The following is a 26,598-nucleotide window of genomic DNA, read 5'->3' as shown; positions in this document are numbered from 1 at the left end:
GCCACTTTGTCTTATGGAAATTATCTACTGGCCTTTGGCTATAGGAACTGAGAAGTCAGTCCTGTCCTGTTTCAGCTAGCTGGGGCCTCTGAGTTCTATGTTATAATGTATTGTGATGTATTATGATGTTCAGTAAAGTTTAAGAACCATATGCCAAGGGCCAGGCCCTGATGATGCATACTTTAATCCAGGTTACTTTGGGGGTTAAGGTAGGGGGAAGGGCTTGAGTAGAAGCCAGCCCAGGCAGAGTTTGCAAAATACTATCTTCATAAAAAAGATTTGTTATGGCTCAGTGAACACACACACACACACAAACACACACATACACACACACACACACACACACACACACACACACACTCACACACACACACAAATACCCCTCAGGTGACAGCCATAGTCCAAGAAGCTCAGATTGGATAAATAATTACACTAATTCAAAGCACAGCTATGCAACTGACATCTCTGAAGTCTGAACATGGACTTCGCAGTCTGCCACAGGGCTCTTCCTGAAGGCCCCTTGGACAGAGGTTGCAGTGAGTCTCTTCTGAGGCATGACGGGGGCACTCGGGAATGAGTCTGTCACCTTGTACCCTCAGCTTCCCCACTCTTTCCCAAGCCCTGCACCCTGAGGGGCCATATGGGCAGGGGAGGCTAGAGGTCTTGGGGTGAACCCCTTAGGACTTGAATCCTCACTCTAGAGTCCTGAGCTGGACATTCCCCCTTGTGGCTGTTTACACCAGGAAAGGAGTAACAAGAGGGTATTCACAGTCCCGGTTTCATGGAGCTTGCACACCTTCTTTCCCAGAAAGATATTCTGCTTGCTCTCACAAAACCTCACCCAAATGCATCTCCTCTGTAGAACCTAAACCCAAGGTGTAGCTGCAAGAGAGTCAGAAACATGTTTCCCTCTGGGACTGGGACACAGAGTCACCAAGGAGGGGGAGAGAATACCAGTTTTAGGTGTTGAATGAAGCCCCTGGTTGCGTCACTGTGGAGTAGATGGATCCCAACTGGGAAAGGGTAAAGCTTCCCCATAAATGTTACTTATAGTGAGTGATAGGAGTAAAAGCAAGTCTACAGCCAGGACGGCCAGGAAGAAGGGAGGTGGATCAGTCAGGCCGCCATGACTCTTAAGTGATCAACACAGAAATCTAGTGCTGTGGCATCTGGAGGCAAGGAGGTGGAAAAAAGAGCAGGGTGGGCAGAGGATATGAGCTTTTGTGAGCCGGGCAGCTCAGGTCGGATGCAAATGGGGCAGTCACAGAGTGTCCAGATGGAATTAGTCCAAAGGAAATGCCCCTTTCCACGCTCAGCAGTGAGAACCATTACCACCAGGAATGCTGTGATTCCACAGCTCAGGATTTTCCCCCTTGCTCTCTGCCCAGAGGCAGTCTGGCAGACGGATTGCTTTTTAAAGCCTCAAGTTGCCCCCTTATGACCACAGCACAGGAAGGAGCCAAATCCAATAGAAAAGAGAAATCCCAGGGGCGCCTCACTCTTGATCCGGCAGAGGCATGTTCTAAAAACCATCAATCTTCCTGCTGCCGAGCCAGATGAAACTTGGATAAGCTTGTGTGTGGAACTTGACTGGCTTTTTCTTTTTTTCCCTTCTGCTGCTGTCCTGCGATAAGTCCACTGTGATCTCCATGAAGATAAGTAGAAGGAAGATTGGTTTTGTGCTTGCTTGGGACAAGTGCTCCCGTGCGGGCTGTGGGCTGGCTTTTTCCAGAGAAGAGTATTTTTAGCAGGGGGCCTGCTGGATGATCGACTCCCGGCTTCCAGTTGCTTGGTTTTGATGGTGCCTTTCTGCCCTCTAGCTCAGGTCACTGGATATCCTGAAAGCCAAATAGAGATGGAGTCTCCACACATGGCTAAACTCCACTGAGGCACAGAAGGCAGGGGTCACCACCTGCGCTAAGCCCTGGCCTAGCTTTCCTGATGGACAGCTCCTCACCTCTGCCTCCCTTGGATCCCCGGAAACGCATGGCAGCCACCAAAGTGGATTTCAGAGGCAAATCTAGAAATAGATTTTTGCAACTCAACCCTGCGGTTGCTCCAGGGTGACTGCCCCAGCCTTTCAGCTCGGGCCTGAAAGGTGCCAGTGAGGCAGCAGGTCCGGGGTGCAGCGGGCCCTTGTTCATCTGGTGAAGCCCCCAGCATGTCCCATCACAGCGCAGAGGAAGAGGCAGGGTGAGGAAGGATGAGGAAGGAAGAGGCAGGGTAGGGCAGAACCAGATGCCTGGCAATCATGGCTGCAGAAGGGATGTGTGGCGTGTTTAGGCAGGCTCGGGGTGCTTGCTCCTGACCGTGCCCTCCTGATGTTGTACCCTGGAGACTACCCACTCCCTGAAGCTTCCATCGTTAGCTTTGTCACCTTGATGTAGTTTTGGTGTGTATGTGCCAGTCCCAGGGCTAGAGCTCAGGGCCTGGGTGCTGACGCTGAGCTTTCTCTGCTCAAGGCTAGCACTCTACCACTTGAATCACAGTGCCACTTTCAGCTTTTTGGTGGTTAATTGAATATAGGAATTTCACAGACTTTTCTGCCTGGGGTGTCTTTGAGCCGTAATCTTTATTTCTCAACATCCAGATTAGCTAGGTTCATAGGCATGAGCCAGTGGTGCACAGCTAAAATTTGAACACATGATTTTGGAGGGACACAAGCATTGAAACCCTAACAGTGACTTCACCAGAACCCCAACTTGTCTTAGTACCTGATCTTGTCCAGAACTTCAATAAATAAATACAGGTTGTTTAAGCCACTCTCCCAACGGTACTGGATCAGAACAGCACAAATGGACTGAGTCACAACCAGAGAAACAACACTGGTTCAGAGACAGGCCCTAAAGAAAGATGCATTTCTTCTGCACTGAGTAGAGGGAGCGGAGGAGGGGTGCACGTGGGATGATAGGTTTGGACACCCCGGGAGGCTGAGGCAAGGGAAGGCATCTCAAAGCAGAGTCTGTGCTAGTTCGCGTGAGACGAAAGCTCAGAGGCTGTGGAGACTTGCCCTTGTATTGGCTGAGGAAGGTCTTCCTGGAAGACACAAAGTCTGGAGCTTATAAGGTTGTGATGAGAACAGGCTGTTCCTGTGAGGATGTCCTCACACAAGAGGCCTTAGGCACAAGCTTGTTACTTTGGCAGAGTAGCTGCTATGGTCCTTACTAGCAAGCAGATGACCCGTGAGGAGCCACTGTGCACAGCCTCTCAGCCCATTACATTAGCGTTTGATCGAAGTGGCACCATTTGATTCTGACACCTTTAGCACTCCCTTTAACTCCCCAGCCTCCTTGGTGGCCTCTCAGTTCCCCGTGCCCACAGTGCTCTTCCTCCAGAGATCCAAGACCTTGATCTTCTCTCCTTTAGGTCTTGGCTCAAATGGCTATGTTCTGGTCACTCTGTTTAATTCTGTAACCACCTTGCGAGGTACTTATTAATACTAACTCCCCTTGACAGAGGAGGAATCTGAGGCTTGCTGAGGCTTGGTAACCTGCCTGGTCCCACTGTTCATAAGTTGCTGTATGAACTGGGACACCCACCAGCAGTGGCTGCTGACACAGAGCCCAGCTTACGCAGTCCTAGCCAATAAAGGGTAATTTTATGCCCGTGGTCTTCAGCTCCTCATAGTGCTACCTGGCATTGGCCGAAGACAGAAAACTCTTCATTTCCTGAAGCTTCCAGGAAATCATTTCTCTCGACCTCTATCATAGATGGCATTCTGCTCACCTACCATTGGTCACAACCTGGTCATATGACCACTGGCAGCTGCAAGGGAAACTGGGAAATGTAGTCTTTAGGTGACTTTAAACCCAGCTAAACAGTCTATATGAAGGCCACCTATTTCAGACATCCCATAGTTGCCAGGTGCTAGTGGAGAAATGTGCCTCAGTGAATAGAGCTGATCAGGCCTGGGGTACAGTGAGAGAGTATGCTCACCCTCACACACCCCACAGTTCACTAGGAGGGTGGATTTGTTGGTTGGTCTTAGAAATGGGGGAACTTGGATGATGCACAGGGTCAGCCCTGGCTAGAGAAAATAGTTATGAGCCATGCCGCAGCAGGGGAATAGTGTGAAGGGCTCACACTTGCATATCCCACACCCCAGCAAACAGCTGGATGGTGGCTCCTGCCTGGTTTACAGACACCTGACAGGCCTTGTGACCATCATGAAATCATTACCTTGCTTCTGCTTCTTGCCTGTGGGCCCCAGGCAGGGTGCTGGCCAGAAGCGTGCTCACGCATTGGCAGCAGGCAGCTGAGCCTGAGGTGCGTGGCTTGCACACAAGGCTGCTGGTGCTTTTCCTGTCCACCATGGCTGATGGCATTGGGTACGCCTCTCCCGCAGGCCTCCCTGGGCCTCTCAGCACCTGCTCCAGACGATGTCCTCCAAGTCAAAGTCAATTTTGTATATGTTCCCGTCTGATAAGTGCTGTATCCCAAATACAGCCAGCCATCCTCTCTATCTTCTTCATATTTGTTGTAATGGAGAGAGAACCAAGGCCTGATACTTGCTTAGCAGCGATTCCACTTCACAAACTAGGCCTGAGTCCTTTTAGTTATTTTTTAATAGGGACCTCATGTACATATGTAAGCCACCCTGGGACCAGGACCTGCCTACTTACATTCCCATGTAGCTAAGATGACAAGTGTGTGCCATGTCCCAATACTGACTTGAGATGGGGTCTGGCATTTGTGCCTGGTCTGGCCTTGAACTACAACCTTCACAGTCTCTGCCTCCTGAGTAGCTGGGACTGCAGATGTCAGCCATGGGTCCAAGTTCTCACCAGCCATTTTTACAAGGCTTGCAGACACCAGTAGAGGGAAGCTTAACTCCAGTTAGACCTATTGTTCAAGGCTCTGCTTCTGGTTTCTCTTAGCTGCCAATTCCTCAGAAAGGGTGTACTGGCCATTCCAGATTCCCTCCCTCCCCATCCTTTCCTTCTCTTGACTTCTGTACCCCCTGCACCCCGTTTCCTTCCTTCTTCCCTTTCCCTCTGCCTTTCTTCTCATATCTCTTGAACCTCACTGGGATATTCCTAGCCTCTCCATGCCACTTTACTGCCCGGTAACATGGGGCAGAAAGTGGTCCCACCCTGTCCTCACCTACTAAGTTCACCAAGGTCTAGCTGAGGTAGGTCCAGGCTGAGGGCCACTGAGCGCAGCAGACAACACACAAGCTCCCACCCCCTCCCCATCATGGCTCCTCATGGGTGTCCTGTGTGAGCAGACTGACCAGACTGAGCTTGCCAACTGCCTGGAGTCTGATTCTGAATCGGGGTCTCTAAGCTCTTAATCCATACAGCTTTTATTCTGACCCTCAATGCAAACATCCTTACAAAGCATATACATGCAGTACCAACTGAAATTCACATTCTAGAATGTGTACACGAAACAGACACCCTTTAAGAGTCCGATAAAATATGAACAGATCGTAGCTATTTCCTGCTCCCTGGTGGGCAGATCACAGCCTTGGGCATGCAGGAAGGAGCCCATTGCCCACCGCTCTTGCTAACTGCAGTCTCTGCTTCTGTCCTCACAGGCCATGTTCACATTACAGACTTCAACATCGCCACGGTCGTGAAGGGAGTAGAAAAGGCTTCCTCCATGGCCGGCACCAAGCCCTACATGGGTAAGTTTTCCGGGCCTGTCTTCTGCTGTGGTGAGGCCCACCCATATCAACACCAGGCCTTCTCTGTCCTGTTCCTCAGATGTCCCTCACGTGTTCTCCATCTCATGCCAGGCCCACCTACCCCAGCACGTGCCCTGCTCACTCACATGCTCAGCCATTCGCAAGCTGTCACTTCGCTCAAAGGACCTTCCTCCGCAGGTTTTTAGAGAATTCCAGCTCAGCCAGAACACCTAGATGTTGACGCTTTGGTGTCAGTCACTCTGGGGCTGTGTTCTTAGGTACCCAGCTATCACTGAATAATCTAAATTGGTTTCTCTTTGGGACACTTGCCACATACTCAGTCCTCCTGGTTTAGTTTCCTTTGGTGCTGATGCCTGTTATCCAAGTGTTGGGCCTGATGCTTGCTAAGCAGGCCACACCTCCAGACATTTTTGTTTTCAGTTCTTTTACCAGGTAGTGTTTCATGGTATTTTATTCCTGGACCAGTCTGAATCATGATTCTCCTCCTTATGCCTCTCATGTGACTGGAATTTGTAGACATGTACCATTGTACCCATCTTTTTTGTTGAGATAGTATCCCAACTTTTTTCTAGCATCAGCCTTGAACCTTGATCCTCTCAATCGATACCTTCCAAGTAGCTGAGATTACACCACATCTGAATTAGATTTTCTTTTGTGGTCATACTGCCTTAGCTACAACATTTGATAGACTCTGTCTTGATCCTGCTTAGTTAGAAATCATTTTGCGTCTTTCTATTAAATATGGCAGTCTTAAGCTTTTCATATTAGAACTTGAAGAAGTTTCACATTTCTATTTTTAAATTATAAATGTATATGCAATTTTGTCAAACAGCTTTTCTGCATTTCTTGAGATATTCAAATGGCGTCTTCTCTATAATCTGTGAAAATATATTGGATGATGGTCAAATGATGACCTGTACTGGCATTCCCAGAATAGCCCCATTTGTTGTGATGAAATTTCCCTTCTTTATGATTCTGGAACCAGTGTATGGGTGTCTTGTTCATATACTTACACCTAGGTTCGTGATGAATAGTTGTCTGCACCTTTACTCCATAAACAACGGTATGTGGTTTGGACATTAGACTATTTCTAGCAAGCGAGGTTGTATGCCAGGCTGGTATGATTCCTGCATGCATTTGATACAGTTCTTCAGTAAACATAGTTGGGCCTGATGAGGGAAGACTTTATGCAGAAAAAACAAGACTATGAGTTCAGTTTCTAGAAAGAAGTTAAGTTTTGATTAAGACAATAGTTGAGTGACGTCCAAAAAGAAACATACTCTTTACCTGACTTATGTAACTGTAACCCCCCTGTATACAACCTTTATAAGAACAATAAAAGAATTTTTAAGAATGATTCAATAGTTTATTTCTTCCAAAGAATTCATCTATTTCATTTAACTTTTCACTCCTAATTGGTAACTTGTGTGCCTCTCTCATTTTCTAAGACATCTTGGTTAAAAGCTTAGCCTATTTATTGATTCTTCTAAAGAACCAGTTTTTACCCTTATTGCTTTTCTTTGTTGTTTCTATATTGTATTGATTTTTTCTCTCATCTTTATTACTTTCTTCTGCTTCCTAGGGGTTTACATTGTCGTTCCTATTCTCTTTTTTTTTAATTGTAAGTTTAGATAATTGATTTCAGACTTGTCTGCTTTTGTAATATAAACATTGAATGCTCTAAAATTTAAGTCCAGTGTTAGCTGTATCTGACATAGCTAAACTATATCCCATAAGCTGGGAACTAGTGGCTTACACCTGTAATCCTAGCTACTCAGGAGACTGATGATCATGGTTCAAAGCCATCCCTGGCAGGAAGGTCTGTGAAATTCTGTCTACCAAAAAAAGCCAGTGGAGCTGTGGCTCAAGTGGTAGAGCACTAGCCTTACGCAGAATAGCTCAAGGTCAGCACCCAGCCCTGAATTCAAGCCCCCAAGACTGACACACACACACACACATATGGAAGCATAATGCATCAAGCTTCTGGGATATATGTATAGTATATATCAAAATTATAGGACATATGGGATATAAATCATAATTTTGATATATTATGCTTTCGTTTTATTCAGATACAAATATTTAAAACAAATTGAAAATTCCCCTATATGTCTATTCATGTGTCCACTTAATTCTGTGATGATCACAGAAAATTATCTTCTATGATTTCTCTTCTTCATTTTAATTGATGAAGTTCATTGCATGAGCCATAAGTAATCAATTTTGGTGAATATGCCATGTCCACTTGAAAGAATGTATACTTTCCTGTATGGTCAGGTGCTTTTTAAAAGACATTTAGGCCAGGTGCTGGTGGCTCATGCCTGTAATTCTAGCTACTCAGGAGGCTGAGATCTGAGGATTGTGGTTCAAAGCCAGTCCAGGCAAGAAAGTTCGTGAGACTTTTATCTCCAATAAACCACTCAAAAAACCAGAAGTGGTGCTGTGGCTCAAGTGGTAGAGTGCTAGCCTTGAGCTGAAGAGCTGAGGGAGAGCGCCCAGGCCCAGAGTTCAAGCCCATTGACCAACAAATAAACAGACAAATAAATAAACAAAAGCCATTTAGGTTAAAATACTTGACAATTGGTGCTCAGATTGTAGATAAATATGTGTGGTTAGTCTTTCTACTTCTTATGTCAATTACTAAGTTAGGAGAATTGAAATTCCCATCTAAGTTAGATGTAATGGTTCATACTTACAATTCTAGCTATTTGGGAGGCTGAGAGCTAGAAGATCATGCTTTGAGGCCAACCTGGTAGTAAAATTCATGAGAACTTCTTCTCAACCAATAGCAAGGTATAGTGGTATGCACCTGTCATCCTAGATATATGGGATTCTGAGGTCTGGAAGATCACAGTTCTGGGGCAGCCTGGGCAGAAAAATCTGTGAGACTCTCAACAGAAAGAAAGCTAAGAAGAGTGACACATGCCTATCATCCCAGGTACAGTTGGAAGAGAAAAATAGTATCCTGGCTAGGAATGCACCTAGATAGAAAGCCAAACCCTATTTCAAAAGTAACCACAACAAAAAGGGCTGCAGATACGGTTCGACAGTAGAGTCCCTAACTAGTAAGTTCAAATCACTGAGTTTACACCCAGTACAGCCAAAAAAGGGGGAAAGCATTCCTGTCTGTGTTTGTGCATTTGTTATTTTTTTTAACTTTGGATTCGCTCATGTATTTTGATGCTCTGTTGTAAGAGCGTATTATGGGTTGTTGCATCTACTTAGTAAGTTGGCTGGTTTATTGTTACCCCACTTATATCTTGTTCTGAAGTTCCTCCATCTGACGCAGTCATTCCTTGGTATCTACGAAGATCGGCTCAAGTGTCTCCTGTAGTTCCCCACCACCGGGAATACCAAAATCCATGGGTTACCAAATTCCTTTTAGAAAATGGAGCACTACTTACATATGACCTTCACACTTCCTCTTAACCTCTAAATCATCCTTGTACAATGGAAAGGTTAATGAACTGGGCGCCTGGTGGTTCACGCCTGTAATCCTAGCTACTCAGGAGACAGATATGAGGATCACCGTTCAAAGCCAGCCTGGGAAGGAAAGTCTGTGACACTCTTTATCTCCAATAAACCACTAGAATACCCAAAGTGGCACTGTGGCTCAAGTGATAGAGTAATCGCCTTGAGCTAAAGAGCTGAGGGACAGTGCCCAGGCCCAGCGTTCAAGCCCCACGACTGACAAAAAAAAAAAAAAAAAGGTTAATGAACTATATGTATCTGGGAAATAGTAGTAAGAAAAGCACCTGTAGATGTTTAATATGTGTGCAAAATTATCTTCTGATATTTCCCGCCTGTTAGTTGAATCATGAATGCAGTATTGCTCAGTATAAAAGATGCCATGTGCTAGGTGCCGTGGTTCATACCTGTAATCCTAGCTACTCAGGGGCTGGGATGTGAGGATCATGGGTCAAAGCCAGTGTGGGCAGGAAAGTCCCCAAGACTCTAATCTCCAGTTAACCACCAGAAAATGCAAAGTGGCACCATGGCTCAAAGTGATAGGGCACTAGCCAAGAGCAAAAGAGTCTCAGCATCCAGGCCCTGAGGTCAAGCCCCATGACTGACTTTAAAAAAAAGTCGTGCACTTCAGGGAAATGGAAATATGTTTATACAGATCTGCGTGCTGAGGTCAAGAAGCAAAAGGAAGCTGGTTTGACCTAACAAAAAGGAGGGGGAGCTTAAGAAACGGGAGGGGCCAGACCATGCAGGACCTATGTGTCACACCACAGCCTTTGCTTTCTATAGCGAGCTCAGTGGGAGATTTAAACAGTACTGATTGTCTTGGAGAAATAGAGCCTCCAGGATCCTTTAGACTGTAGCCCTGCAGGTGGAACTCCTCTAATCCAAAAACCAGAAGCCCCCAAACCTCCAAAATTGGAGTGCTGACAGATGCTACAGATGGAAGATTCTACACCGGACTGGTTTGACAGATTGCAGTCACAACAAGGGCCACTGGAAGTATTGTGTAACATTACCTTTTGCTTGTGTGTCTGTGGTGCACGTGAATTACAAGTGAAATTCGTGTTGAGACTTGGATCCTATCCCCAAGATGTCTCATTATTTATATGCAAATATTTCAAAGTGAAAACATCCAAAATCCAAAACAGTTCTGGCCCAGAGCCATTAGGATTGGAGAGCCTCCACTTACATAGAAGTGAACTTCTCAGTCAGCATGAGATGCAATTTTATTTAGTTTCTCACATGAACCGTGTGAAAATATGCCTATTCTATCCCTATGCTTCAAGTTAGAATATTACTAGCCAAGAAAATTTATTTCTCAGTCTACTAGTTGAATCTGACACATTTAACACAAGGCAGTTTTTTGGTACTGGATCATGGTTTATGTCTACACCTTAACCAAGCCTTCCTACTACTCATTAGCCAATTAAACTCCTCCTCCCCTTCCTGTTCCCAGGCATATGATGGAGTCCTGTTGGTCAACAACTGAGACATTTCTTACACTGTAATAAAACCAGTTTTCTGTCCTCTTTCTTCTATTAGAATCCCCAGAAAGGGAGAAATTATTAGACCCAGGCTGTAGTTTAATTTTATCTCAAATTAATATGTAAATATGTGACACCTGTGTTTATCAGGCAAGCTAGGAGCCAAAAAATATTAAATTACCTCAAGGAATCCATGGAGGTGGAAAACCTGCTACTTATGTCTTCTTTCCACAGCTTCCTGGTTCACTTTAAGGCGGGGAATCGTGGCGGGCTCTGGGACCATTCGGGGTTTGTGTATAACTTGTACATGGCTGGGTTTTCACGCAGGCATTCATTTCATTACTCATTTAGTAATGAATTGACGTACACCAGCTCACCTCAGACGAGCACTTGCTTCGTGCTCTCAGAACAAAATTAGCCACATTTTATCTCATCATGACGAAGGGAGAGGCATCCTGTGGCTGACTCCAGAAATGACGTTCTACCCACGGACAAACAGCCAGCCACGGTACCCGCCTCATTGCCAGTTCAGTGCATTCGGCTGCTACTTGTGGGCCAGCTTTCTGCAGATCCCGAGGACATGGGACCGGCTTCGTCATGCTCTGCCTCAGAGAGCACAGTCCAGCGAGGAAGACAGGCATAAACTCCTCTTATCAAAGCACAGCGAGAGCATTGCTTCAAGGAAAGATGGGCGCGGGTTTGGAGAAAATCTAGAATATGTTTTCATACAGTGGGTTCCAAGCGGGGAGGGAGCCAGTGTGAAGGCAAAAAAGAAAAAGAATAAACTTGATAAATATGGATGAATATTCCTCAAGGAAGAGTGAAAGTTACCCTGGGTCTTTGAAGTATGTGTGGAAGTGCAGCAAATGCCACCTAATGCATAGGCGTGCACGCGCGCTTGCACACACACACACACACACACACAGTGAAGGCTGGAGGACATTCCTTCATTGCTTTTCTGGAAGGCCAATTGTGTGATGCCCTGATGCCTTTTAGAAGCAAAACTCACTTCCCACTTAAAACCTGCACAGGAATCATTGTTCTGTTGCTCAGTAGCATGGCTAGTGGGAGGAAAAGCTGAACTTCCTCCACCAGTGGACCATGCTGAAGATTTAGCCAAAGGTTCCATGGTGCCAAGGTGTTTCTACCTCTCAGGCAGACATCACCAAGTTACACCAGCTCTCCGGCATGGGGGAGGGGGTACTTAATGCACCGTTGTGGCTGTTGTGTATTGACACTCCACGCAAGGGGAAGATGCATCGTAGTACCGACCCCAGGCAACATCGCCCGCTCATGGTTTCTAGGATAGAGGATGGGTTTGATGTCAAAAATTTTAGAGTCTCTCACCCCAGTTCCACAGGTCTAGTGTGTGACTTGGGCCCCTTGTAGTAGTGTCTGCATCTGGAAAACTAATTTCCATGAACTAAGTGGTTTAGAGCAGCAAAGATACATTCCCTCACAGTTCTAAAAGGAGGGCGTCCAGTAGCAAGGTGCAGGCAGGACGGCTGTATTCTTATAAGCATGGTCCCTCATTTGCATGAGGAGCTGTGCTGTGATTGGTGCAAACCCACTTCTTCATTTGCATGAAAGGCTTTTGTGGGGGTGCAGGAATCCTTGCCATTTCTCTTTCTATATAGATAGAAGGCTAATCTTCAAATGATTGTACAAGAAGGTTACTATGTAACATGTCCCTGGCTGTGCTGCCCAGAAAGGCTGCATTCATCCTCCTGTGTCCCCTAACTAAGGAGTAGTGGCCATGAGCTGTTTCCAACAATGTTGTTCTGTCTTGTATTCACAGCTCCAGAGGTCTTCCAGGTCTATGTGGATGGAGGTCCTGGCTACTCATACCCTGTCGACTGGTGGTCCCTGGGCATCACAGCCTATGAGCTACTGCGGGGCTGGGTAAGATACGTGGGGACTGGAGAGCCCAGGGAATGGGGCTTCAGCAGTGCCAAGCCGCTGGGGGCGGGGGGGGGGGGTGTAGCAGCAGGGAGCTGGGAAGGAGTAATGGCTGAAGCTCCGGGTACCACCACAAAGGGCCCCCAGAAAGCTGCAGACCAGATGCTCCCTCACCTAATGGGGAAAGGGATTCGCAGAGCAGAGGAGGCTCACAGTGAAGTGCTCCTATGGTCAGCACCAAGGCAAAGTGCCTTGGCCTACTGGTTTTTCTCTCGACCCTGTTTGAACACATAGTGCATCAGAACTCAGTTCTCCAGCTTAATTTTGGGTTGTTTCAGTGATGATTGCACATCTTTATCTTGTTTTGGTTTTCTTTCATAGTTTCCTAAAAAAAATGGCTAAGAGACTGAGATCTGAGTATCATGGTTCCAAAACAGCCTGGGCAGGAAACTCCATGACACTCTTATCTCCAATAAACTGCACAAAAAAGCCAGAAGTGGCACTGTGGCTTAAGTGGTAGAGTGCCTGCCTTGAGCAAAAGCACAGAGACAGCACCCAGGCCCGGAGTTCAAGCCCCAGGACCAGAAAAAAAATGGACTGAGACATATTTGTATTTAATTTACATGGAATATGTGAAAGTAACTAATGGAACAATTTGGAAACTGATTTTAAAAAGACAGGTTGTTTTGGTAGATAATATGATTGAAAGTCATGTTGAGCCAGGCAGCAGTTGTTCATGCCTGTAATGCTGGCTACTCAAGGGGCTGAGATCTTAGGATCAAGGTTGGAAGCTTGCTCAAGCAGAAAAGTCCATGAGGCACTTAACTCCAATTAAACAGCAAAAGGCCAACAGTAGAGCTGTGGCTCAAGTGGTAGAGTATCAGCCATGAACAAAAAACCATGCAAGAGCACAAGACCTTGAGTTCACACCTAGTACCAGCACACACACACACACACACACACCACACCACGCCACACCACACCACACAAATTAGAAAACAAAACTGTTGAGGGGTGTTTCTTCACACAAATATGGCTGGAAGGTGATGTCCCCTCTGCCCGTTCTGTGCTTTCTAGCTTGCATGGTGGGGAGAGGAACACACTGCAAGTCCGTTCTGTGGAGTTAAATTAGAGCTCCCTGTGCTCTGGACTGGTCTTAGAGCTCCAGGGCCCAGCACAGAGCCCAGGGCCCAGCACAGAGCCCAGTGGGCATCCTGTACACGCTTCCTGCCGTGTTGACCCTGTGGTCCTTTGCATGTGTGATTTTCATGGAAGTAGAAGGGGCTCTCCTTGGGGGCAGGCCTGACCTTAATCCTTGTGGGTTCTGTGTTGCATCCTGAGAATAGGATAAAAGAATGTTGAGTAAAAATGAATGAATGAATGAATGAATGAACAGTTGCTAAGCTCTGGACGTGCAAGTACAAACATCTCTAGTTTAGACAACCCGTTCCCTGCTCTTCATTTCACTTATTTCCTTGGAACACTACACCCAGCTCACATGGGAATTTTAGAATGCAAAGAAAATATGAACTTGTTCGCTTTCCTGGGCACTGAATGGAAGCATGTTGCTGGTCAGCTTTTTGGTTCAGCTGCTATCCATCTGAGGAGCACGAGGGTCTGAGACCCTGTGTGAGCCTACACAGGTGCCCACCATAGACAGAGGCACCTTCTGAATTGTTCGGGGATTTGGTAGTGTTTCTCAGACCCAGGGCCCTGCAGAAACAATCAGACAGTTGCAGAGAGAAAAGTGTTCGTCTTTGGAATTTTAAACTGAGAGAAGAATTGTTCCTCACATTCTTTCTGCTCTGTGTTAGGATTTTGAGTAAAGGGATTTGGGAGGAAGCAGACAATGCTGTGAGGCAGAGCCCTTTCCTCTCCACTCTCCTGTCTCTTAGGAAGCAGGCGTGTTTTGTAGACGGAGTTTCCTGGAATAGAGACACACCTGCACTTCATGCTGAGTACCCAATGTCCTGCTGTAAAAATTACTTTTACCAGTGGTACACTCAATTATCCTACCTTCTACATGCCGCCTGGCCTTGGAGTCAGCATGTCCCGAAGCCAATGAGCAAGCATCAGTAGAACCCGTTGCCACCGGCAGAGGGATCAGTGGGTCATTGATGGTTAATAGTTGGCTTTATTCTTGTGAGGGGATTTGGGTCTCCACCACCCAGACAGGTGAGGGCCGGGCCTGGAGCCTGGAGCCTGAAGGTTATCTCAGTCGTGCTGTTTGGAGTATAATTCCAAATGTATTGAATGCACTGGACTCCAAGATGTGTTACTTTTCACAGTTACCACTTTTTTTTTTTTGCCAGTACTGGGGCTTGAACTCACAGCCCAGGCACTGCTCCTTAGCTTTTTCACTAAAGGCTGGCTCTCTACCACTTGAGCCATAGCTTCACATCTGGCTTTCTTGGTAGTTTCTTGAAAATGGGAGTCTCATAGACTCAAACTATGATCCTCAAATCTGAGCCTCCTGAGGAGTTAGGATTGGAGGAGGTGTGAGCCACTGGCATCTGGCTCAATCTTCTCTCTGTTTAGTGCTACCACTCTAGTTCTCTGCAGAGGTGGAGAGAATTAGAGGCAGGAGAAGAGTCAGTCACTCATTGGGAGGTCTGAGAGAAAAACAGAATAACCAAGAAAAGAAACAGACACTTAAATGCCATTAACAAGAAAAGTCTTTGCATTGATCCTGGCTGGTTCCCCAACCCAGTGCTTGGAAATGCAGTTCTCATGCTATTACAGAAAAGGAATAAGGAGGGGCTAGGGATGTGGCTCAGTGGTAGAGTGCTTGCCTCTAGCATGCCTGAAACCCTGGGTTCGATTCCTCAGCACCACATACACAGAAAAAGCCAGAAGTGGCACTGTGGCTCAAGTGGTAGAGTGCTAGCCTTAAGCAAGAGAAGCTCAGGGACAGTGCTCAGGCCCTGAGTTCAAGCCCCAGGACTGACAAAGAATAGAGCCAAACACCCCTGCTGGATACAGGACGTCTGTCCACCACTGAGTCTCGGGGCCCTGACTTCTATAATGAGGGTGGAGAGGTGAGTCTGTATCATCCCCAGCCTCCCTGCCTCCCGTGGCTGGGTGGTCAGACCTGCCTTCAGTCAGGGGTTAAAGTTCAGGGTCAAAGTGTGGGCAGGATCGGTTCCTCCTGAGCGCAGGGGGGAAGCTGTGTTCAGGCCCCCCTGCTCGCAGCGGCCATCTTCTTCCCGCCCAGCTGCGGCCTCCACTTCCTGTTGGGCCCAGTGGGCCTGTTGATGTCACGCGGCCCTGAGGTGCTGCACGCTTGGTGTGGGGCAGCGTGGGGCTGCCTCTTCCTTGTCCTCTTGGTGGCGTTGTCTCTGCCAAGAGCCCTGTGATGAACGCCGGGCGGTACCCCTGGGCGTCATCAGGCCTGCATCTGGCAGAGGCCCACTGCCTCTGGGGACAAAAACACCTTCAGAAATGGATGCGGGATGTGCCAGTGTGGAGCGAATTAGCCTGTCCAGAAAGCCCGCTGGGGTTGGCTTTGCCCTGCTCCTGATGGGGTAACATGGAGATCCCCCCGTCCAATTCGCAGATAAGGGAGACACCCGGCAATAGGCCCTGTTTGGTGGACATGTCAGAGGGCTGTGCAAGATGTCTTATGAGCAGGCATCCTCTGCAGGCCCCCTCAGGTGAAACGGGTGCTTCTCTGCTAGGGTACGAGCCCAGCCAGGACTCGGGAGCCTGCGTCCCCTTCGATGGGCGCCGTCACACCTGCGGGGCTCCCGGGCACCGTGAGGCGGAGCTGCTGAGCATGTCGCAGGAATCTGGGCGTCATTGGGCTCAGGGCCGGCGTCCAGGGGCTTCGGCTGGAGGACATACTGGTCCCTCCTGTGTCCCAGGGCTTTGCTCAGTGACAGAGGCTGCTTGGATGATGGTGGCCCAGTTCCCCCATTCTGAAGAGCCCCTGGCGCGTTGGAGGAGCTAGCTGGCAGGCCACTCGCAGCCCTGTTGATGAGCCACATCCACAGCAACTCCATTCCTGAGAATTGCCGATGAATTCAAGCGTTTCCAAGACCAGCTTGCCGCCGCCCCGACTTGGGCTTGGGAAGTGGGTGCCCCCCTCCACAAGGCCTTCGGCCCCACCAGACCTGAGACTGTCTTGGAGCACAAAGCCGGGTGACCACAGTCCAGAAAGGCTGCTGATCTGGAGTGTGGCTTAGGACACAAATCTGCTGGAAGGTGGAAGAAAAGAGGAGGCTTCCTGCTGTACCAGGTCCAGCACCAAGCGAGGGCTCAGATGCAAGGCCTTCTTGCAGGAGCTGGTGGCCGTGACAGGTGGAGGCCAAGCTCCTCCTCCTCCACTCCACCACTGCAGCCAGGCCAGCTCAAGACCTGATCGGCCAGGACAAAGGGAGACGGTGGCCAAGGTCTCAAAGTGTCCCTGGGCGCCCAGTGGCTGGCCAGCTCCCAGGTGTCCATGCTGCCTCTGCCATGTGTAAGCCAGATGACCTCACAGCCACCCAACCCCTCCTGACCTGAAGCCCCGCCCCGACACGCCCAGCTCCCACACCAGCCCGGGGCCCAAGCCACCTGCCCCTGCACAAGACAGGATTCCGTGCTGTGCACTGAAGGGAGGCGGTGCCGTCTGCTGTCTGCAGTCTGACGGGGCTGGGAACTGGGGTTTCAACTCAAGTGCTTGCACTTGCTAGGCAAGCACTCTACTCCTTGAGCCACGTCTCCAGTCCTTTTTGCTCAGACTATAGTGACTCTGGTCAGAACTTGCTTTATGCCCAGGCAGACCTGGACCACGATCCTATGTCCTGTGTAGCTGAGAAGAAAGGCATGCGTCACTGTGCCCAGCTATTGGTTGAGATGGGGTTTCTCAAGCTTTGTGTCTGCGAAAGCCTCAAACTGCAATCCTCTCAGTCTCTGCCTCCTTAGTAGTTAGGATTACAGATGTGAGCCACCGGCTCATTATATAATCAGAAACCATGAGGGTGATGACTTCCTGGTGATTCTCTCACTCTTGTTCTGTCTCTCTGTCTCTGTCTCCCCATCTCTCTCTGTCTCTGTCTCTGTCTCTCTCACCGCCTTGGGCTGTTGCCCTTTGTTACAGCGGCCCTATGAAATCCACTCGGCCACGCCCATCGATGAAATCCTGAACATGTTCAAAGTGGAGCGCGTCCACTACTCCTCCACCTGGTGCAAGGGCATGGTGGCCCTGCTGAAGAAGGTAAGGGGCTGCCCCACCCACCAGGGGCCATGCCGGGACACAGGCACACCGCCACCAGGGGGCATGCCGGGACACAGGCACACCGCCACCAGGGGGCATGCCGGGACACACACAGGCACACCGCCACCAGGGGCATGCCGGGACACAGGCACACCGCCACCAGGGGGCATGCCGGGACACACACAGGCACACCGCCACCAGGGGGCATGCCGGGACACAGGCACACCGCCACCAGGGGGCATGCCGGGACACAGGCACACCGCCAGCAAGGGGCATGCCGGGCAGCACGGGTTGGGAACGGAAACGCTTGGCCACCAGACTGGCCAGTCAGCTGGCGTTCAATGCCAGCGATGGCGCTACCAGGGGCCCACATGCAAATCATGAAGCCAGGCGCAAGAGAGTCAGGGGGCAGCAGGCTTCAGCTCCTTTCACTCCACTACGAGCTCCACAGATAGAAATAGTCGATGCCCCAGCTCCCAGCCCAGGGAGCTGGAAGGAATCGGACACGTCCTGTGTCTGGTGGAATCAACACTGGTTCCTGCCCAGTAGCAGCATCCCCGTTCCCCGGGAGACCACTCGAGATGCACAGTCTCCAGCTCCACCCGGGATCTATTGAGTCATGCATCAGGGTGGGTCCAGCAGCCTGTGTGGGCATGGTCACCGGGGCTGCCTGCAGCCTGGCACCTGCAGGACAGCCGAGGGCTCCCGGAGGCTTGCTTCGAGTTAGGGAGGTAGAGTGGTCACTTACAAGAATGGTCATTACAGAGCAGCATGGGTTTGAGCTCCAGCTGCCTGGGCCCTGGGTGGTCCTCTGAGAAGGAGGCCAGTCATTCTCTCCACACCAGACATGTGGAAAGTAAAGTCATTCCGCCATGCCTCCTTGCTGTGGAAGGGCAGAGGCAGGACTAGAACCCACGCCCTGCTAACGGCAGGTCCAGGTTCCAACAACACCAGAATGATGTGGGGAACGGCTAGGCTCTCCACCACCTGGCTGTAACAAGGCAGTGCTCTGACTGATTGCTACAAGCATCTGGAAGCTGCTGCTGCTGCCCCCTCCCGCTGATTCCCCACAAGTCAGAATGTGTGTCCATTGTGCTCAGTGTGCTTTGAGGACAGTCTTAGGCAGTGCTCCGGACGGCACTGAAGGGGGTCTCTCGGAGCCTACACCTGTCTCATGGAGGCTCCTCCATGTGAGGAGGTCACCATAATCGGCAGACACAACTCCTGCCAGGTTGCACCCTGCAGTACACCCTGCGGGATAGGCAGAGCTAACAGCTAAGGGACGCGGCCCATGTCGTGCCAGGTCCTTGCCAGTCCCTTGATCAGGAGCTGGAAGTGGGGGCCAGATGCCCTCACACCTCCTGAACACAGAGCAGCGCTCAGCAGCGACCCATCGCCTGCCTGGGTTCAGATATAGGGGTGAGGCCTCAGCTCCATTGTTAGTGCCACTCATAGTGTGCCTATAAGGTCCAGCGCTTTGTAAAGAGGATACAAAGGGTTGCTTGCTGGCTGTTCCCATCTGTGTGATCTTATGGCCCCAACTCTGAAGAGAAGCTTACAAAGGTTCTCTTGGCTACAAATGAGGCCAGACTGCCTCCTGGCTTTCTAGGGGGGACTTCTATTGCACTTCTGATCCTCTGCTGATCAAGTTGGAAGTCTTAAGGCAAAGCCGCCAGTTCCTTCTAATGAATTGGACATCAGGCCGCCTGCAAGGGAAAGGCGCACACAGGCTGAAAAATCTAGTAGAGATTGGAAAGATGGAGGTTTGAGACCAGCCTGGACAAAACAATTAGAGAGAACCTATCTCAACCCGTAGCTGGACGTGGTGGTGAGCAGGTGGTGAGCAGCTACGTGGGTGAGGTGAATAGAGGACCCTCACCAGCTGGCCTAGGCAAAGAGTGAGATCCTAAACAACTAAAGCAAAAAGGGCTAGGAGTGTGGCTCAAATGGTAGAGCACCTGCCTGGTAAGCAGGAGGCCCTAAGTTCAAACCTCAGTACCACCAAAAAAGTTTTTAAACAAATTAAAAAGCTCAGCCCTCCCTCTTGGCAAGGTTCTACAGCCGGGTGCTGATGGCGGTGTGGCCGCGCGGGACGGGGTGCTGATGGCGGAGCGGCCCGCATGGGACGGGGTGCTGATGGCAGAGTGCCCGCACGGGACGGGGTGCTGATGGCAGAGTGCCCGCACGGGACGGGGTGCTGATGGAGTGCCCGCACAGGACGGGGTGCTGATGGCAGAGTGCCCGCACGGGATGGGGTGCTGATGGAGTGCCCACACGAGACGGGGTGCTGATGGCAGAGTGCCCGCACAGGACGGGGTACTGATGGCAGAGTGCCCACACGGGACGGGGTGCTGATGGCAGAGCGGCCCGCACGGGACGGGGTGCTGATGGCAGAGTGCCCGCAGGGGACGGGATGCTGATGGCAGAGAGGCCCGCACGGGATGGGGTGCTGATGGCAGAGTGCTCGCAGGGGACGGGGTGCTGATGGCAGAGTGCCCGCAGGGGACGGGTGCTGATGGCAGAGTGCCCCCACGGGACGGGGTGCTGATGGCAGAGTGCCCCCACGGGACGGGGTGCTGATGGCAGAGTGCCCGCATGGGACGGGGTGCTGATGGAGTGCCCGCAGGGGACGGGGTGCTGATGGCAGAGTGCCCCCACGGGATGGGGTGCTGATGGCGGAGCGGCCCGCAGGGGACGGGGTGCTGATGGCAGAGTGCCCGCACAGGACGGGGTGCTGATGGCGGAGCGGCCCGCACGGGACGGGGTGCTGATGGCAGAGTGCCCGCAGGGGACGGGATGCTGATGGAGTGCCAGCACGGGACAGGGTGCTGATGGCAGAGTGCCCCCACGGGATGGGGTGCTGATGGCGGAGCAGCCCGCAGGGGACGGGGTGCTGATGGCAGAGCGGCCCGCACGGGACGGGGTGCTGATGGCAGAGTGCCCGCACGGGACGGGGTGCTGATGGCGGAGCGGCCCGCACGGGACGGGCGTGGCGTGAACACCTTCACTGTCCCCAGCGAGGCTCTGCCTTGCTCACCCTCGCTGACCTCAGTGATGCTCATGGAGCTCCTTTCGCCCGCTCGCCGCAGCTCCTGACCAAGGACCCCGAGAGCCGCCTGTCCAGCCTCAGCGACATCCAGAGCTCGCCCTACTTGGCCGACATGAACTGGGATGCTGTGTTCGAGAAGACACTGATGCCGGGTTTCGTGCCCAATGTGAGTGCTGCGGTCTCGGCACTCAGCGTGACCCGTGACTGCCCGGTGACCGTCTGCCGGCCTCAGCCACGGGCGCAGCCACGGGCTCACTGCGATTCCAGGTGCACTTGGTCTTGAGTCCTCAGGTCTGATTTTGCAGGGTTTCCAGGAGGTGCCGAGGCTCCCACCACTGTCAGCCCAGGTGCACGGGGCAGGATGGGAGGTGGGATGGGGAGGGGGAGTCTCACTGGGGACAGTGAAGTGTCCTCGCTGTACTGGATTTGCATTTTAGAGGATGCTGGCGGCAGGAGGCTCCTCCAGGGTGCTCAGGAGACAGGTTGGCAGGTGTTGGGGCAGTGTAGTGCCTCCTGTAGTCCCTCCCTCTGCGCAGGGGCATCTTTTCCTGAAGGGTGGCACATGGGCCTCTCTGTGACCCGGAGGTGTACCCCCACAAACTGGCCCCGACACGGCACATTTGTGAGTCCAGCTTCTCCCATGGCCTGACCTCTGCCCTATAGGCACAGCCTGGTGGGCCCCATCTTCTCCTGGCAGCCAGGGGGCTTGACTGACCTACATCCGGTACCACAGAAAGCCTCCTGGATCCTCCCCATCCCCTGGCCCCAAATGCATGACAGCTTGTCAACCCTCGACCCGGTATTATTCCTGGACTGTGTGTGAGCGAACATGGCTCTGTGTGAGGGCTGCAGCTGTGTGGCTCTGTGTGTGTGTGGCTGTGTGGCTCTGTGTGTGTGTGGCTCTGTGTGTGTGTGGCTGTGTGGCTCTGTGTGTGTGTGGCTGTGTGGCTCTGTGTGTGTGTGGCTGTGTGGCTCTGTGTGTGTGTGGCTGTGTGGCTCTGTGTGTGTGTGGCTGTGTGGCTCTGTGTGTGTGTGGCTGTGTGGCTCTGTGTGTGTGTGGCTGTGTGGCTCTGTGTGTGTGTGGCTGTGTGGCTCTGTGTGTGTGTGGCTGTGTGGCTCTGTGTGTGTGTGGCTGTGTGGCTCTGTGTGTGGCTGTGTGGCTCTGTGTGTGTGTGGCTGTGTGGCTCTGTGTGTGTGTGGCTGTGTGGCTCTGTGTGTGGCTGTGTGGCTCTGTGTGTGTGTGGCTGTGTGGCTCTGTGTGTGTGTGGTTGTGTGGCTCTGTGTGTGGCTGTGTGGCTCTGTGTGTGTGTGTGGCTGTGTGGCTCTGTGTGTGTGTGGCTGTGTGGCTCTGTGTGTGTGTGGCTGTGTGGCTCTGTGTGTGGCTGTGTGGCTCTGTGTGTGGCTGTGTGGCTCTGTGTGTGTGTGGCTGTGTGGCTCTGTGTGTGTGTGGTTGTGTGGCTCTGTGTGTGGCTGTGTGGCTCTGTGTGTGTGTGTGGCTGTGTGGCTCTGTGTGGCTGTGTGGCTCTGTGTGTGTGTGGTTGTGTGGCTCTGTGTGTGTGTGGCTCTGTGTGTGTGTGGCTGTGTGGCTCTGTGTGTGTGTGGCTGTGTGGCTCTGTGTGGCTGTGTGGCTCTGTGTGTGTGTGGCTGTGTGGCTCTGTGTGTGTGTGGCTGTGTGGCTATGACAGACAGATGCACTCCAGGGACAAGAGCTGGCAGGTATGGCAGCTTCAGGGCCACGTCAGCCCCTCTCCGCCGTACTCCACTGGCGGGCCAGTGCCAGGTCCAAGCATAGGTGTCACCATCACCACTGCCCCTGGCACACAACACACAGGCACCGTGCTGTGCCAGGAGGTGAACGGAGGTGGTGCCGGGAGTCGGGGGCTGGGATGGCAGCAGGGTCTGTGTGCCAGCAGCAAGCATTCAGGGCAGGATAAACGTGGGAGAGTCTGACCAGTATCAGGGCTGCTCTGAGTCCCTGACTTCTTGAGATGACATTGACACCCCATTATTGTAATGATCAAAAACGCCAAGTGACCCAAGGGACAGAACTGCCCCATTGACAACACCAGGACTGGGGGTCCTGGCTGCTGTGTGGGCCCAAGACTCAGACTGGCTTTGACATCTCTGTGGTCAGTGCTCCTGCTTGGCCCTGCACCCCCCCAGGAGGAGGGACAAGCCATGAGCTCTCAAAGAGCCTGCACATGCCCGAGGAAGTACCCCACACTGACTGAATCCACGAAGACACCGCAGGCCCACGCTGGCTCCCAGGGCTTCTAGGGCTGCCTTTCTTCAGATGCACATTCTAGAAACTCAATGCACATTCACAGCCTCTGGTCTACAACTGACCAAGCCCAGATGTTCCACGCAGCCTCCCAGATGAACACACATTCTAACTCAACTTCCTGGGGCCATGTCTGAGATTCCCTGGGGCTGTGTGCCACGCGCCCTGGAGAATCTAAGGGCCAAGCTGAGGCATGGTGGACGGCCCTGCATGGTAGACCGGTGCCTGCCCCTGCAGCCCTGAGCTGCCAGTCCACAGACGTGGGCTTCACATAGAGAACCTGGGGTCTGAGGCCCAGCAGGCAGGGTGGGTAGAACCCCAGCTCTGTAGCAAGGCCAGTGCTGGAGATTCACTAGCTTCAACCCACAGGCAGCCAGGACAGAGAGCTGGGTGGACACCGACCAGAATGCTATTTTAACATTAAATTACTAAAAGTGGTTTTCGGCATTATGATCAAATAATTCGATTGTGTGGGAATGAGAAAGGTAAGGGATAATGAGGGGGCGGGGCTGTAGCTGTCAATCAGTGACATATGCAGGAGAATGTGGTGCTTGCGTCATCTCAGGAAAAGATAGTATCAACCAGTCCCACAGGGTAGTTGATCTTGATGCCTTCGACAAATGACTGAGTGTAGGGAAGGTAGACAAATGACCTTTTCTTTCCCTCATGCCTTCAGAAAGGGAGATTGAACTGTGACCCCACATTTGAACTGGAAGAGATGATTCTAGAATCCAAGCCACTTCACAAGAAGAAGAAGAGGCTGGCCAAGCACAGATCCAAAGACAGTACAAAGGAGAGTTGTCCACTGGTGAGTCGCTCGTGGGAGCTGTGTCCAGGATGAGAGGATCGAAAGCGCTGAGTGAGGCTCCCGTAGACAGCAGGGCGCTCCGTATCTTGCCCTGGGGTGCCACACTCCAGGGCCCCTCAGCTCCCTTCTACGTAATTGTAATTTGCATGCACACCCTCTCACACACCTGACATCATCTGCGCATTATTGGCAACACTCTACACAATACAAATTATGCGTGCATACCTGTTGCTTAGGGAACAATGACCGGAATCCGTGATAGATGCCTCAGTCCCAGGCCCAACCACAGATACGCGCAGTGGGTGCAAGAAACAATTCCAGCGGGCACTGTGGAATGGTGTGGCCCTGCGGAGCTTCCTGGATTTTCATTCCTGAATATGCTTGATCCACAGTGGGTGGGATCAGGGAACATGGAACCCACAGACGGGAAGAACTGGCAGAAAATGGAGCGCCACCATCATACACACACGGCCTTTCAGAGCACACTCCTGGGCAGGGATGGGCACGGGAGGCCCACGCGCCCCTGCCTCTGGTGATTGAGGCTCCGCAGCAATAGGCCGCAGGAAGGTTGAGCTGACGTGTTTTATGTGTGGAGGTACCTAACTCTGTGGTCACATAGTGGAAAAGGCAAATGAGCTTTAGAATTATTTTACTGACACAAACTCTTCATGATATAATTACCCTCCACCAAGTTTTCACACGCTAGTTTTTTTTTTTTTTGAGTTGAGGTTTTATCATATAAATGGTAGGGAGACATAAACATTCTGAGCATAGTTTGTACTCAAAGTTCTAGCAAATGTTTACTGGCTTACAGTGGGGAGTCATTTAAAATACTGTAAATTGCCATCTCAAAGGGTTCAAGATTTGAATTAACTTGTACAACATACCTGACCTTCATGTAATCTATACCTAGAGACTCTGTGAAGCCCTGCCCTCTTTACTAAACTTTACTAAACAAAAGCATTCTTGCCAGTTTTTAAGACGGGATATTTAAGAGAAAGCCTATTTCTTTCATGGCTCAGGATTTTAAGATTCAGTGAATGTTTCCTTTAGAAAAACAAAAACTGTCACAGATGAGCAAGTCATTATTCAAAAGAATAAATGCAGCCATGGGGACTGACTCCCTTTATAGGGTTTCATTTGGGCTAGAGCAAATGAATAAATCTTAATCTCAGTGATTTTTTAAAATGTAAAATTAGTGATTTTTATTTAACACCCTTAAAAATAACAAATTGGTTTCCTAATAGTAATAAAGTACTAGAAATAAAACACAAGAGAAGGAAAAAAGACATAGAAACACACAGAGCAGCTCAATAACAGGAAACAAAGAAATGATCAATCTCCATTTTCACATTAGTTGGCAGCCTCAGCCTCCAGGTGGCAATTCCTCAGAGGGTGGGGGACAACAACAACAAACAACAACAACAACAAAAAACAAGGAAGGTTGAGCTGAGGGCCACCAGTGCTGGACCCGTCATCCCGGACCGTCTGTCCTGGAGAGGTCACGAGAAAGGCCAGGACTGCGCTGGGCCTCGCGCAGGCCCCGGTGCCACGCCTGCTTTCACGGGCCTCTGCTTTAGTGCCCTGGGCTAACAGAAAAGTTAGGCTGGGTGGCTTTAATACACATGTATATTTCTCTCACAACTCACAAGTCTGACTTCCAGTTATTGACAGAGCTGTGATGCCCCCAAAGGCAATAGGATTCCAGTGTGTCTGCACTGCCGGAGCCTTATGGATCCGGCTTCAGCTCCGTGGCTCCCATCGCTCCTCCACCCCCCTATTGCCTCTCACTGGGACTCCATCTTCCTTTGGCCTTCATGCCAAGACACTAGCCATTAGCTCTAGGGCCCTCGTTAACCCATCGTGGCCTGTTTGTGATTCCACCTGCAAAGACCCTCCTTTGGATGAGCACACATTTATTCACCCTCTGAGCACCAGCGCTAAACCCCTTACTAGGATGTGTTAGTTGCATGAAAGAGGTTTCATTAGGATGTCTCCATACATATGCATAATACTTTGATCAAATTAACTCCTCTACTACTTTCTTACCCATTGTTCAAAGTACTGAAATACTTTGGTCCTGGTTATAACCCCCATCACCTCATCCCCTCCCACCCCCATCCAGGGACTTAAATTTATCTTGGAGGAGACAATTCAACCCCACACTAGATTTTAAAGTAGATGGAAAAAAATTAAATAGATTAAAAATATTTTTAAATTTCCAGCTGCATTCGTATGAAGATGGATATTGTCTTTGATGTCAAAAGTTCATTGTATTTTTTTCTTAAGTTAAAACATCTTCCTAAGTTCTCAAAGCCCCTTGAGCCCAAGCCCCTGAACCCTTGAGTCCTATCCTGTGTAGTGCAGAAAGACCTGGCCCTGCACCCTGGCCTGTGGACTTGGGGAATACGTGTTCTCCCAGCACTAAGCACCCTCTCTGCACAGCCTTCTGGGCCTGTCTGGGGTGTGTCAGGTGTCAGAGGTCATCTGTGGCCCGGCCGGTCCCAAGCTGTTTCTCAGGGGACAGATGGTGCAGGATCGTCTTGAATGTTTTCCCGTGCCTGTCAGCAGGCCATGAGCACCTGACTGTTTAGGAAACCAAGCTCAAGAAAGACCCGGGCCCATCCATCCTCGCATGGCTGTCGTGTTGGATTCAATGACTTCAGAACTAGACACATTTGTCTCAGCTGCAGGTGCCTGTCCCCAGCCCTGGTCCCTGGTTCCCATTTAGATCTACAGGCCGCCTGCCCCGCTCCGTGGCC

At 50.7% G+C, this 26,598-nt stretch overlaps 1 protein-coding gene and 1 non-coding gene across 3 annotated transcripts in view; both read left to right on the top strand.

Annotated features, from left to right (window-relative positions):
* Positions 1–26,598, top strand: part of Stk32b (serine/threonine kinase 32B) — a 175,422-nt gene that overhangs the window by 145,266 nt on the left and 3,558 nt on the right. For both annotated transcript variants that reach the window (XM_042670318.1, XM_042670317.1), the window contains exons 6-10: positions 5,540–5,629; positions 12,401–12,504; positions 17,582–17,698; positions 20,788–20,913; positions 23,705–23,836. In XM_042670318.1, coding sequence (XP_042526252.1) covers positions 5,540–5,629; positions 12,401–12,504; positions 17,582–17,698; positions 20,788–20,913; positions 23,705–23,836 — 569 coding nt within the window. The remainder of the gene's footprint in view (positions 1–5,539; positions 5,630–12,400; positions 12,505–17,581; positions 17,699–20,787; positions 20,914–23,704; positions 23,837–26,598) is intronic.
* Trnat-ggu lies at positions 19,631–19,702 on the top strand. The gene has a single exon. It is a non-coding gene; the product is annotated as a tRNA-Thr (tRNA).

This window comes from Dipodomys spectabilis, unplaced genomic scaffold, assembly GCF_019054845.1.
Source record: "Dipodomys spectabilis isolate Male_0828 unplaced genomic scaffold, ASM1905484v1 ptg000532l, whole genome shotgun sequence".
Lineage (NCBI taxonomy): Eukaryota > Metazoa > Chordata > Mammalia > Rodentia > Heteromyidae > Dipodomys > Dipodomys spectabilis.
Note: the sequence above shows the minus strand (reverse complement) of the source record. Positions and strands in the feature narration are given on the sequence as shown.